Source organism: Cynara cardunculus (assembly GCF_001531365.2).
Source record: "Cynara cardunculus var. scolymus isolate 2C chromosome LG 13, CcrdV1, whole genome shotgun sequence".
NCBI lineage: Eukaryota > Viridiplantae > Streptophyta > Magnoliopsida > Asterales > Asteraceae > Cynara > Cynara cardunculus.
Window position 1 is genome coordinate 24,403,339 of NC_037540.1, and position 14,326 is coordinate 24,417,664.

Consider the following 14,326-nt stretch of genomic DNA (forward strand, 5'->3'; position numbering starts at 1 on the left):
TCGTAAGACACGCTGGGCAGTGGACTGTTGAGAAAGTCTTAGATCGAGAGAGAAAAGAGAGAGACCGAGAGAGAAAAGAGAGACGACGTGAGAAGAAGTCGTAGACAGTAGAAAGTTTAGATTCAGACCTAATTTACTAAGCAGCCCAAAAGATAAGGCCCATGGAATAAAAAAAAGCCCAAATTTTAACCCTTGTAAAAATCGGAATATCGGACCGATTTTTTCACTAAAATATCGCTAAAATATCGCTAAATATCGCCGATAATATCGTTCCCGATATTTTGGCCGATATTTCATGACCGATTTTTTCCCTTCGAGCGATATCCGATATATCGGCGATATATCGCGATTTTGACAGCATAGTTGTAGACTAAGAACTTTTGAAGGTAATCGATTTCTAAGGTAACATGAAGTGAGTACAGCTTCACCTATATATTTGAGAATGTGCATGGTAAACATTAAGGCACGTAATGTGGGCTAGTAAGTGTCGGTTCTTTCGTTCAGAGACACCATTTTGTTGGCGTGGCGGTATGTCCGGACATGAGCTTTGGTGAATAATGCAATGATCAGAGAGGTAAGTTCCTAGAGTGGAGTTAAAGTATTCCCTACCGTTGTCGGTACGAAGGATGTGAATTGTTGTTTGGAACTGATTTTGAATCATGGTGTGAAATGGAAGGTTTTCGGGGCTTCTGATTTGTCTTTAAAGAGATAAACTGAGCATAGGCGTGTATGATCATCGATGAATGTGATAAACCATTTTGATCCGAAAACAATTTTTTTATACGACTGGTCCTGTATATCGCTGTGAATTAAAGAAAATGGTTGAGAGGTAACATAAGGTTTTAGAGAATAAGAAACATAAGTATGTTTTGGTAACTGGAAAATTTCACACATAAAAGAACTAGCATCCTTATTTCGAAATAGTTGAGGAAACAAATGTTTAAGTTAATGAAAGTTTGGGTCTCCTAGTCTATGATGCCACATCATGATTGTGTCATTACTGGAAGGTGAAACTTCAGAGCTTAAATATGCTTGTTTATTCTTAGATTGATTTTTTTCCAAGATATAGAGTCCATCTTCAACTTCAGCATTGCCAATCGTCCTCCCCGATCCCTGTTCCTGCACATGGCAGTCAGTAGAAGATAGAAGTCAAGCATTGGTTATCTTGAATGAGCTTGTAAATACATAGAGATTACAAGTCAACTTTGGAACATGAAGGACTTCAGTGAGTGTGATTTGATTTGTTGGGCGAACCGAGCCCATGCCCGCAACTGGGGAGTAGGATCTATCGGTGATCCTTACCCTAGATTGATTGTGGCAAGGCCTATACATATGAAATAGAGAGGAGTTTCAGGTCATGTGATTGGTTGCCCCTAAGTCAAAGATCCAATAGGTATTACCACTGAATTTTGAAAGAACATTAAAGGCATTACCTTTGATAGGTTTGTTGAGGAGTTGGTGCAAAGTCTCTAACTGGGCTCTGTTCAGCTGGACATTCATTACCTCATCTAGGGTAGGTAGTTCCTCTGGTACAAGAGAGGATGATGGTGCACCTTAGTTGTGGTTTGATTCTTGTTTGCCCATGGATATCCATGAATCTTGTAACACTTATCAAGTGTATGGCCTGTCCTGTTGCAGTAAGTACACCACGCACGTTCTCCTTGCTTGTTCTGCCCTGAGTATTCTCTTTCTCTAGGCTTAAAGACGGGTGGTCCATTTTGAGACAAGCGCAAAGGTCTCTATAGGACAATTCCCATTATTGGAGACCGTTTTAGCTTCCTTTTGTTCCCCGAGTATCACACGGCACCAGTTTTCTTCATGGCAAACCTCAGCAAATGCTTCACCAATTGATGGTAAAGGGGTTCGGCCAAGAATTCTCCCACGTACCTCATCTAAATCATGATTTAAACCTGCTAGGAAATCATAGTCTTTCTTTCTCCATGTGCACCTTGAACTTGACATGTTTTTCGACTTGGCCCCAATCAACTTCATAGAACATATCTAGTTCCTGCCATAAGACTTTCAAACTATTATAGTAGTTAGTTACTTCCGATGTACCTTGAGGAATCTCTTTCAACTTCATCTGATCTCGAACACTTGGGAGGCATTTCCCAAGTCGGAGTAGTTTCCATCGACTACATCCCATATATCTTTTGTAGTTTTAAACAATAGATAGGTACAGCTGATGTTGTTTTCCATAGAGTTGATGAGCCATGCCATCACAATTGAGTTGTTGAGTTCCCACATATCATATTGCTTATCAGTAGAACTAGGGCGAGGGATGATACCATTGAGGAATCCCAGTTTGCCTCATCCTCGGATAACCATTAGGACTGACTGAGACCACTGCAGAAAATTCTTTCCATCGAGTTTGTGACTACAAAGGAGAGTTATCACTATAGGTTGGGGACTGAGAATTGGTAGAAGATTCGATACCATGGTTTCTTTTGTCATGATGTTGGACGACAAATCGTGATGAATTGCTCAACAAAAAAAAAGGAAAAAAAAGTGCAGTCTTGCACTGATTAAAGAGGGAAACAGAAATCCAAACTATAGTCAAATGAAAAAACTAGAACAGGACTAGTGTTGGAGCATAGAAACACAGCATGAATCCTTAGGCTCTGATACCATATAATAATTCAAGGAGAGAAAAGTTTTATGTGTATTTTGATACATAGAAAAACACAGTTTTATAAGGTTAGGATACAACAAACTAATCCTACAACTTAGGGAACAAACTTTTGGATTATCATGGCTAACAAACTTTTGGATTATCATGGTAACAAACATCCTAAAGACTAGGATCTATAATCCTAGATATTCCAACACTTTGCATACTTTATTTAACAAAAAATTGTAACGTTTGTTGATGTATTTTATATCTCACTTAAGGAATAATTGCAAGTTCATAGGTGATCCATTTCATATCCCTTTCTCAAATTACTAGGTATTCATAAATGTCCCAATAAAAGAAAGTTACTCATCCTCAATTTTTGTTTGAAAAAAGAAAGTTGCCCGATGAAAAGATAATGAAAAGACTATTGGAGAGATTCCCGGGATTGAAAGTTGTTTTCTAAAATTGGATTTGGAATGGGATTACTTTTTTTACTGTTGTATAACTAATTTCATGTCAATGAACCATTTAATTGTTCTAGTTATTACAATTATGCCACCTCTGAATTAATGGCCACTGATTAAATCCATCAAATGTGTATATTAGTTAGCAAAGTTTGCACTATTTTGGTGGTTAGCAAAAGAAGGCGCCTCTCTCTCTATATATATGTTATATGTATATACACACAACATTCAACCCACCCCCTCCCACTCCACCCCTACCGCTCACATGGAAACAAACCCACCGCCGTCCATTTCCTTGAAACCCACTGCCCCTCTCATTCACATTGCACCGTTGTGTTCTCCAAAACAACCAACCACCACCATCCTTCCCCATTGCATCCAACCATTGTCTTCACCGGAGCAACTAATCACCATAAGATATTAAATATATTGTGTCATCTCCTCAGCATCCCACCACTCTATCTCCGGTAAGCACGAAGATTCATGCTCCAATGACAGCGCGCATCTCGGCCTGCTACGGTCATTATATGGGATTATTTTTTTTAAGTATATAATATTTATAGACAGCAAATGCAACAAATAAACTCACACACCCTCCTCACCTTTGGTGAGGTTTGAACCCTTGACCTCCTAGAAGGCCAAAGACTACGATATCGCTAGGCCAAAGACCCTTTGGTTATATGTGGTTATTTGTTGACCATGTTGGAGTAACAGTTAGGGGTTATATTTGTCGGCCAAACCCTTTCGTTAATCCAGCAATGATCCAACAATTGTCGACTTACTACCCTTTGATTGTGTGTTTCAACTTTCAACCCTTGCTCGTGTTGTTCTCTGTGTGTGGGGTGTGTTTTTTGAAACCCCAGCAAGGCTGTATGTATCTATGAGACCCGGTTGTTATAGATGGATTGAGGTCACAAAGCAACAAAGCAAAGCAATTATGTTGGTTTTGGTTGTGTTTTTGAGGTTTGGTTTTGATTTTGATTGCCATTTTGATTTTGATTTTGATTTTGATTTTGATTTTGAAGTTTGGGTTTGGATTTGGATTTGGATTTTGATTTTGACTTCAATTTTAGTTTTGTTTTCGGTTTTGGTTTTGGTTTTGGTTTTGGTTTTGAGATTTGGATGTGGGTTTGATTTGAGTTTTGTTGTGTTTGTGTTGTGGTCATTGAGTGGTCGGAGAAGATGACCATGGTTTGGCTAGAGAAGGACCTAATTTGGTATGATTTTGTCACAGGGGAAGAGGGTGGGATCGGCAGGTGTAGAGGACAGGGGAGTGGGAAGGGGTGACATGTGACTTGTTTTGGTTGGTATCAAAAATCCTAATTTATTTTATTTAAAAGAAATGTGACTGAAAATGGGAAAGACCAAATTACCCCTCACTTAATAGATGAAAGTTAACAGCCATTAGTAGCAGGTACCAAAACATTATGAAAATGAAACTATGGTGGTATTTTGGAATAAAACAACTATAAGGACCAATTCCAAAACAAACATAAAACCACAATGACCAAGTCCATAACTTACTCTACATTATATCTTATATCTTATATAAGATATACATATACACACACAACACATTGACATTCCCATAACTGACCACAACCGACGCCCCTCCCATCTCCGGTACCCTATACTTGGCCAATGCAACCCTCGATATAACCATCTTCATCTATGTCCTCAACAGCCTCAATCACAACCCACCCCATTTACTAGGTTTTCTTTCAACAAGGTTTCTGAGATTTACAAGCTTCCCTAACTAAATCAGAGGAGTTGCCATGGATGATCGAAGGGGCCATGAACTTTGTTTCACATTCGATTCCCTAGTGGATCTACTCGGACGATTTGAATCGGAGGGGCAGTCATCGGAGATCATATTCCATTGGAGCTCCATGTGACGAACAACTCGCCAACGACCCTTTATCTACGGCAACTTTTGGTGGTGGGGGTGAGAGTAAGATGGGCCAGTGGTTCACCAAAAATTGTGCAGATATGGTCTGCTGGGTCAGGGAGGCAGAATAAGGAACCATCATGGGGACACTCATATAATTAGAATTAACAGAAAATAATATATACTATGTATTATTTTTATTTTTAAAAGAAATGAAAGAACGAAAAAACCAAATTGCCACTCATTAAAATAGAACTAACAGAAATGACGTTAACGGGAGGAACCAAAACCAGTCGATTTTGCAAACATCAGGGACAAATTTCTAATAATTGAAGATTAGGGACCAGTTTCATTAAAAGTGACATAGCTCAGGGACCAAATCTGAAATATACTCTAAATGTAATGTAAACCCCAGGTCCTATCTGTGTATGCCTTGGTATATCAGGGGCGCAAAAAAAGGAATGATGGAATGCACGTAGCACCATCAAAAGATATCAACTGTATCCATATGGAAAGTTGTTGTGGACAGAACTGTACTATTAGCAATATCTTAATGCAACAACCAACTTCATAGAAGAAAAGACTGAGACATGCCTGTAGCGGCACTGTTTGTATGCTTCCTTGATATCAGATTTGGAACAATCCTACCAAGTCCTGTAGAAAGTATCTGAATGACAAGTACAAAACAGAATCTTACTGCAGTTGTCTTAAAAGCTAAAAGATCGTGTTTCATAGTTAAGATTCATAATGCTCAGCAAGAAACTAAACCATACTTCTTCTAACTGAAGTTTAACTATTGTGATTGGCCTAACTGAAGTTTAACTATTGTGATTGGCGTTCATTAATATATCCAAAGTTCTCAAAATAGCAACAAGAAACATTAGTGATAACAGAAATGGAAATAAAAGATGCAGCATACCGTCATTACAAATAACGCACTGAGTGCACCAGACAGAACAATGGACTTGGGATGACGCATTGCCATAAGAGCTGCTATTATGAAAGTCTCATCTCCAATCTAGCACATAAAATGGGGCATTGGGTTAAGTATTTTGAGAAGCAAACCAATCTTAAAAGTTAAAGAAATTAATTGTTCTACTAAATCTCCCAGCATAGATATAACAGTCAACAGTAAACGCTAGTGAAGAATTTGAGATATTCATTCATTTTTAGGTTAAGAAACTTTGGACCATACAAACAACAAATAACAATGTATGTCTGCATGGTGCAACAATGATCCTCAGCAATTGGTCAGAAGTAAGAAACTTATGCAAGGGAAAAAGAGAGAAGTGGGAGAAAGCGCACAACCTCACTGACAAGGATCATTGACAAACTAGCAAAGAATGCATCAAAGACTCCAAGTCCAGAATCCAAATTGAGTACAGCTTTGGGATCAATTTTGTCACCTATGACATTGTTCTTGAGTTTGGCCACAACAACCTGTAGAAAGAAATACACATTTTATTTTGGATATTTCCAGATCCTCGCATTAACAAGTGTATATTGAAATATCCAAATTTTTCTGTGGATCTAATTATCTAATAAAAATCCAAAGTAATTAATACTGACATGGTTTATAAATCTGGCATAAGTTAATTCTTTGAGATCACCTAGGTAAGCATGCGTTTATTGACACAATAGGACAACATTAAAATGGATATATCAAGCATGGTGCCCTCAACTATAATCAGTATATATGAATCTTTATTAGAGTGGCAGAAAATAGAAACTCTCTTTGTTATCCCATAAAGAGTCGATGGCTTAAAACTTCACGGCTATTAGAAGGAATATCTTCTTCACCTCCAACTTCCATTTACTTAACAGACTGAAGTAAATTGTCATTTCACTAATTTTTTTAAACTCTACTATGATAGAACTACATTTTAAACTACAAAGTCTGAATTGTTGTTTTATTCTATCCTAAAGTTCTCACCCAAATGGCGCGCTGGTGCTAAACGTGTAGCACTATCCCTAACTGATGTTCCAAAAGAACTGTTACTTGTTACCTTTTTGTCCTCTCACAAAAATCCTCATGTATAGTAAGTGAAGGGTAATATACAAATTTATTGCCAGTGCATCAGCACACATACAGTTCAGTACCATTGTGTGCATCTTTTAATGAAGAAAACCACATTGCAGTCAGGTCTATAATAGACCTTGCAAGTTTTGTAACCAAAGAGAACAAAGAAAGCTTTAACATTGATTTTCTTCACTCACCGATTCAAAGCATGGTGACGTGAAGTCCACCGAACATACTCGTCATCTTCCAGACAAATTTCAGAAGGTGCAGTCCAATGTCCTATTTAACTATAGCATGACAATGAGTGAGTCCCTCGCCCGAAGCTCCAAAGTAAATACATTGTTCCACCAATCTCTGCCTACGATTAAGTCTAGGTGGTGTGTTGCATATACAAGGGTACAAAGAAAGATGGTGATGAGTTGCCTTCTTAAATAGGAAAACTGCATGGATAGAATTAACTGAAGAAGGTTGGTGAGTCAATGGTCAACCCTAGGACCAACTCTACCAAGATCAAAATCGTTCAATACAAGAACATGAAACATGGAATGTAAAAATTGTTAAATAGGTGGGTGAGACATCAACCGAAGAAGCAAATCAGTCAACCCGTAATCCCAATTTGACAAAAGAGCAATAGTGAAATGTTGGAGACCCTGATGAGTAAATAATCAATGTGGAAGCAACTAATGATGCTGATTATTTGTATGCTGCAGGGTTCAATATACATTATTTTATATGTTAAAAAATTATCTGATCTCATTACTTGTAGTTCTTTAACAAAGGGAACAGTAACCCAAGAAAATTTTCATTATGAACAATGGAAAAAAAATTACAGATATTCAAACCAGCTATCCCATAACAGAGTTCGGGTACAAGCCTAAAGAAATTAATACCATTTATACTTCTAAAGTCTGTAAAATATATAAGAATTATGCCAATACTCATTAAGCTCCTATCAGCTTCATAAACTGAGTCATGCCCGTACCATCAGATTCCACATTCTCAAATTCAAAATCAGTTTGCATGCCATAAAGACCACAACTTGGCTATCATCTTCATCATTGTGCACTCCTGTTATCAATGCCTTATGTTCGAGCTAGTGGAGTGTTCATTATGAAGATAAGTGGCTAAACATAAGAATTATTTTAGTAATGCAATGATATTTTGTTTGTTATATTTCTTTCCTTTCTAGCTTTACTATTACTCCCTCCATCTCAAAATACGTGTCAACATTTCTATTCTAGTTTGTCCCAAAATAAGTGTCTACTTTCTGATTCTAATGAGATGAAGAAATTCATTACTCTCTCTATTATTAAGGGTAAAATTGTCATTTAGTTACTTAAAAGGTGTAATAATTACATGTTCCAAAAATTGTGTGCCTTTTCAATTGTTGAGAGTTATTCTCGGACTGAGGGAGTAATTTTTTGGTACAGATCTTCCTCGATGTACTCAGTTTTTGTTGTAAAAACTAATGCACGAAGTAACGGTTTCTATTGAAGTATGTGTATGTTCGAATACATCTTGTAGTTGTTCCTTTTCAACTATCTATTCTAAGCATAGTAGTTACCTTTGGAGCAATTGCAAAGATGGAAGTAAATTAATAGCATATAGTCCAAGTCAAATTATATTGCATCTTTTTTTTTGTATATGGCATATACCTGTAATACACAAGGGTTACAGGGTTGAGAGTTAAAGCACATTATTGAATTAAAAACCCAAAAGTAATTGGTTTCTGACTATTACTTACTTTTTCTTGTTCTTAATCGAACATTGTTTTCCCAGCAAAATAAACCTTGAAACAACCTTACATCCATGTGGGGGTATCGGGTAGATTCCACTTACCTATGAATGAGTAAGCTCACAATTTTATATTCATATAATACTTTAATACACACCAAAATTTTCTGTCATTATAATGGTACAGTGCGCTTGTTTTCTAGTTTCCACCAAGTGCTCCCTCCATCCCAAAATAAATGCAGTGTTTGACTTGGCACGTAGTTTAATATAAGTCTTTAACTAGTAATGAAACATCTAAAATTCCCCTCAATAATGAAAAAACATAGGAAGCTGGAGTACTAAAATTTATGCTTCCATTCTTTTGTAATTTCACTAAAGGGAAAATATCATAAGTTGGTTTAGAACCTTGCCCAATAAGAACACGTTGCATTTACTTTGGAATGACCAAAGAAAAATTTCTTGCATTTATTATGAAACACTATAAGTACTTAATTACTTTTTGTTCATTGTAAGTACTAAACGGACTTCATTCGTGGAGATACTTATATGTGAGCTAAAAGAAGTGGGACTTCAAGCTAAGACAAGGAGTTGAAGAATGCAAGTTTGCTAAGTTGTAAATTCTACCTATTCAATTTTCTGGTTTTCTTTTTGTTCTATTTTCCTAGATAAGGACTATTATGGTTTGACTATGTATGCTACATACATGTTCTAATACATTTGTGGTTCTTAGTTTCATTCCTGAAAAGAGTGGTTGAATAGAAACTAAGAAATTAAACTAAAACATAACATGGCAGCACAACGAATGGTTATTTGAAAGAAGGCACTTTCTGCCCCTAACTAATATATTGCATCACCACAGACCTTCTGCAAAGGTGTGCAACTCAAACAAAATAGAGTCCCACTTATTACAAATGTTGTCTATATTTTATGCTATATAATATACAGAAACTCTGGTGTCAAGTCTTGATGAATTTCTTATCTATGCTTACTGTAGAGGTAAGATCCTTCAGTAATGCAGCCTTGAGATTAATCATGTTCTCTTTATCCCTGAAAAATAACCTGACTCTAAAGTAGAAAAGGCCAAGAGTAATTAGGACATGCTATGAAATGCAACATGAGTTCATACAAGAGTGATTGCTCTAAGTAAAACATGAAAATCCTAAATAATTTGATGGTTAACTAAAATAGAAGGTTGAAATACATATAAATTAAAGAGAATGCAAACTGTCAGATTAAAGTTGAATTAAGAAGCAAGTTGGAAAGGAGTGGAACCAAAAGAACACATCCTACAAACTAAAATTTAAGCTCAGCATCATGTTTGAATGTTATCTTATACAACAATCTTTCCAGCCATTAGGTTCTCACGGATTTGAATCGACAAATCAGGGATCTTTCTAGGAATAACTGTATACTCCATAATTACTTGTATGATTGTATCTTTTAGGTAATTAATTCTTTGGAACTCTCATTTTACTTCAGTTTCTGTTCTCCTCACATTACTAAACGATCTTAATAGTAACCTAAAACCTCAATTATCACAAAACCCATCAACAACACAGTTAACCGCATTTTCACTACATTTCCCAGCAACATCCCGTTTGTTTCAAGGGGTTCTGGCATAGGAGAACAGAGAAGTCGTGCGACTATTGGCGTTGCCAAAGAAAGAGTGCTAACCTTACTACGCCGGCCCAGATCTATAATGGATCCAGTTGACTCCGCATCATCATCTTCGACGAAAAGGTCCTGAAAAAGTCCAAACAAATTCCTCACTCTGAATTATACTTAAAACATAAACCAACAAACACACGGCGAGAACTCATAATAGCTACCTTAGCTGAAACGCGAGATGCGGCAACGAAAACGAAGACGAAGAGGACTAACAGAACCCAAGCGGTACCCCGTTTCATGATCTTCCAGCTGTGACGATAGGATAGACGAAGATCTAGGAACGGTGAGGGTGCCGACACCGGATCCTGTTAAGAAAGCAGCAAAGGAGAGAGATAATCGTAGTTGCTGTTGTCGTTCTTGTGGGATTGCTGCTGCATTTCTAGCAATCAAAATAAGATGTCGAGTCTTCACGGGATCATCGTCTCATCAGTTCCGAAATCGGCATAAATCAGTGTGCGCGCGCATGTCGATCGCGGGGTCGATGTTAAAATCAAAATAGGTTCGCTTTTAAAAATAAAAATACAAAATAGCCAATATACATCATATATCTATACTATCTTATCTATACTACCTTATAATGCATTTGGTTAAAACTTTTAAAAACTCTTAAAATTATTGAAAACTCTTAAAAACAACATCTGTTGTTAATGGTACAACCTATTAAAGCGATCCATCCCTTCCTCAATTCGACGTCCATATCCCTCCTATGTATTAGTTCATATCCCTCATCTCTTTGATTCATATCCTCAATTCCACATCCATATCCCTCGGATTCTTCCATATCATTCTCTATTTTAAATTCAAACAACCTCTTCGTGCATATCGTTCTATCGATTTCAACTGCTTCGTGCATATCGTCCTACCGATTTCAACTGCTCAACCGATTTAGATGCAGATACTTCACATCCTCTACTCGTATAAATTTGAAGCAGGTTTTCGAAGTCTCTTGTGGTTGTTTTCCAGAATACAAGGATCCAATTTTCCAAGGTTTGTTTCCTTTACCATATTGTTCGATTTCTAGGGTTTCTCTATGGCATTTGTTTTATTTTGGCAACCTAATTTCTAATTACCCATTTGTGTTCTACTTAGGGATTGTAGTATGTTTGTTTCTTTTACCATATTGTTCAATTTATTGGGTTTCTCCATGGCATCTGTTTTTATTTTTGCAACCTAATTTCTAATTACCGATTTTTGTTCTACTCGGGAATTGTAGCATTTGAACCCAATGTTGCAATTTGTGACCGTTTGCAAATAATTGTTTGTAGGGGTTAATGTTTCTTTTTGATGGATTTTGTTGTGGTAGAGTGGAAGTCACAACCAGCGGAATAGGTTGATTGAAGAAGATGACCAGGAGGTTGGTGTTGACTCTGATCAACTTCTGTTCAAGTGTGCTGAGATCCAAAGTGCAATCTCTGTTGGTATCCCCCTCTCATCCCAATTTTAGATCATTCTTAGTTTTGAATCCTTTCTATGATTTTAGATCATTTTTAGTTTTTGAATCGATAATGCATCTATGTAGCTAAACTAAAATCATCTTACAACATCAATAAATTAAACATTTACCACTGCATCTGTTAATTATCCTCATCCATTTAGTTACTTCTATTTATGATTGTGTAACTTTATTCTCCAAGTGTCCATTGTCTTACCAAAAATATAAATTAATTTGTTACGTGTTGGAATCACTTTTCACCTCCTACTTTGGTATAGAAATGCACTGAAAAGCGGCAATATGACTAATAACCTCATGTCCGTTCCACCCAAATATCACGGCTTGGGTTGCAGGTCTGTCATATTTGCCATTTTCCACCATAGCTATGAGATCCATGTTGCCCAGGCAATTGCTTAGACATTGGATATATCCATATCAAACTTCATTTATTAACTGAGAAAAGTTAAATACATAGTCGAGCATTGTTACTAATTCTGATCAAAGTCTATAAAGAAATAATATTAGCTACTACTTTTAAACTTTTTGTTGTATGCACTCTTGGCAGACATGACAGATCATCAATGTGACTATCAGTTATAAATTAAAAGAAAGCACCGGGAAAAAGGATTCATTTTAAACTGAAAATTTCAAGATAAATTACTTATTTTGCATTTAGAGTACAGTCTGTAAATGGTCTAATATAGTATAGATTATCCTGTTATCTTAGTATCAGACCTTATTAGTAATATTGAAGACACGATCAAGAAAAGTAGGTATGTTAGGGTGTCGTGCAATATTAACCCGCTGTATTAGAGTCAAATGTGTAAAGAGATTTTTAAGAGTCTGTATTGCTAAAGATTATATAATTTATTATCTTTATTTTAACACTGCAAAGAAATTACACTTAGTTATATATATTTGATGAGGTGAAATCCCCTCAAAATGAACAGAATATAAATGAATAAAAAGGCAATATGGTTATACCGAATACATATGTATTTTTGCTAGAAAATTTGGTTGTATATTTAGTGTAATAATTTTCAGATATTGCTGTGAACCAACAAGTCATTAGATCATATTACACTTGAACATGTCAAAAAGGAGGTAGAGCACCAGTAATTGGCATGTAAAAGAGAAAGTTGGATGGCAATCAAATAAATCAAGATTTATATATTGAAAGTGATTAGCGACATACCATCTATATATACCAAGTAAACCCCAATAATATATGCTTGCAACATGTAAGAGCAAAATCCCAAATAATCAATAAATAAGCAGTAATACACCAAAAATCATACCAAGCATGTTGATATATGTTAAGAAACATTACACAGTATGCATAGCATTAATGACTGACTTCCTTTCCCAAATATGAAAAAGAAATGTTGCATAAGTAACTTGATGGCAATTATAAACCAAAATCACAAATAAATGTTATGATCAAAACATATATAATGGGCAGTAAAATATAGTCATTTGAGGAGAATATTACCACATAGCTTCAGGAGGGTGAACAAGGTAGCAGCAATGAAGAAGATCATGGAAATAGAAACCCAGAAATGCTGGAACAAAAAAATTGAATGGCCAGTTAGTTGCAATTATTTATGTATGTTGGAGCAAGATTCATGCTAACATAAAAGTTCATTATAAGAACAATGCACAGTTGCTGTTTTCTTGTTTCTTTAGCACATTTAATGTAATTTATGAAGGTGGTAGCAGCACTGTGATTAGGGCTATAAACGAACCGAACGTTCAACAAACCGTTCGTGAACCGTTTGGTGGAAAGTTCGTTTATGTTCGTATATTTATGTTCGTGGACGTTCGTTCATTTACAGTTCGTTTACGTTCATTTATATATTAAATTTAATATATAATATTTTATTTATTTACTTTGAATTCAAACAATAATTTAGAAAATTGTGCATTAAAGGATGGTTGCTTTGTGTTGACTTGCTTTATGGGATTGGAAAAGCAAATGTTCTTCTGATGGCTAACATTTGATCACATATTGAGTCTGATAAATTTGTGTAGTCTACATGATTTATCTTTTTGAGCCTAAAACAGAAGCATTAATTGCTTTATTCTTTTACACTACACAGATTTAACATTTTATATGTTAATTTGCCAAAACGTTCATAGATATGCTATTTTTTAGCTATCGATGATTGAATGGAAGACCTGGTGAGATGAACATAAAAAAGTCTCATATATACAGTACATCCGTTGTACTGAGTATATCTGTTATACTCACAGGCCAATCTTATTATAAGATTGAAAACAATTTCATATGTTGAAATTGGATGTTACCTTCCCATTCTCTTAATCTGAAAAAATTAAATAAGTGGATTTGCAAAGATCTACTTACAGTTTCATGATCTGACGGTTTAAACGGAAAATTTCATTCATCTTTTGTATGATGGAATGATTCTCATTTCATCATAAGGGGGAGTATATGTAATAATGAATGAAATATTCATTTCCGAACATTGTTAAAGGGAATCTGATG

The 14,326-nt window shown here is 35.9% G+C and overlaps 1 protein-coding gene across 1 annotated transcript in view; it reads right to left on the bottom strand.

The window, feature by feature from the left end:
* The window catches only part of LOC112524599 (GDT1-like protein 3), a 20,141-nt gene extending 9,264 nt beyond the window's left edge, over positions 1-10,877 (bottom strand). The window contains exons 1-5 of the mRNA XM_025134499.1: positions 10,550-10,877; positions 10,395-10,463; positions 6,275-6,406; positions 5,886-5,984; positions 5,561-5,633 (exon numbers count right to left, since the gene is read on the bottom strand). Of these exons, the coding sequence (XP_024990267.1) occupies positions 5,561-5,633; positions 5,886-5,984; positions 6,275-6,406; positions 10,395-10,463; positions 10,550-10,627 (451 nt within the window). The 5' untranslated portion in view covers positions 10,628-10,877. The remainder of the gene's footprint in view (positions 1-5,560; positions 5,634-5,885; positions 5,985-6,274; positions 6,407-10,394; positions 10,464-10,549) is intronic.
* Positions 10,878-14,326: the final 3,449 nt, after the last annotated feature.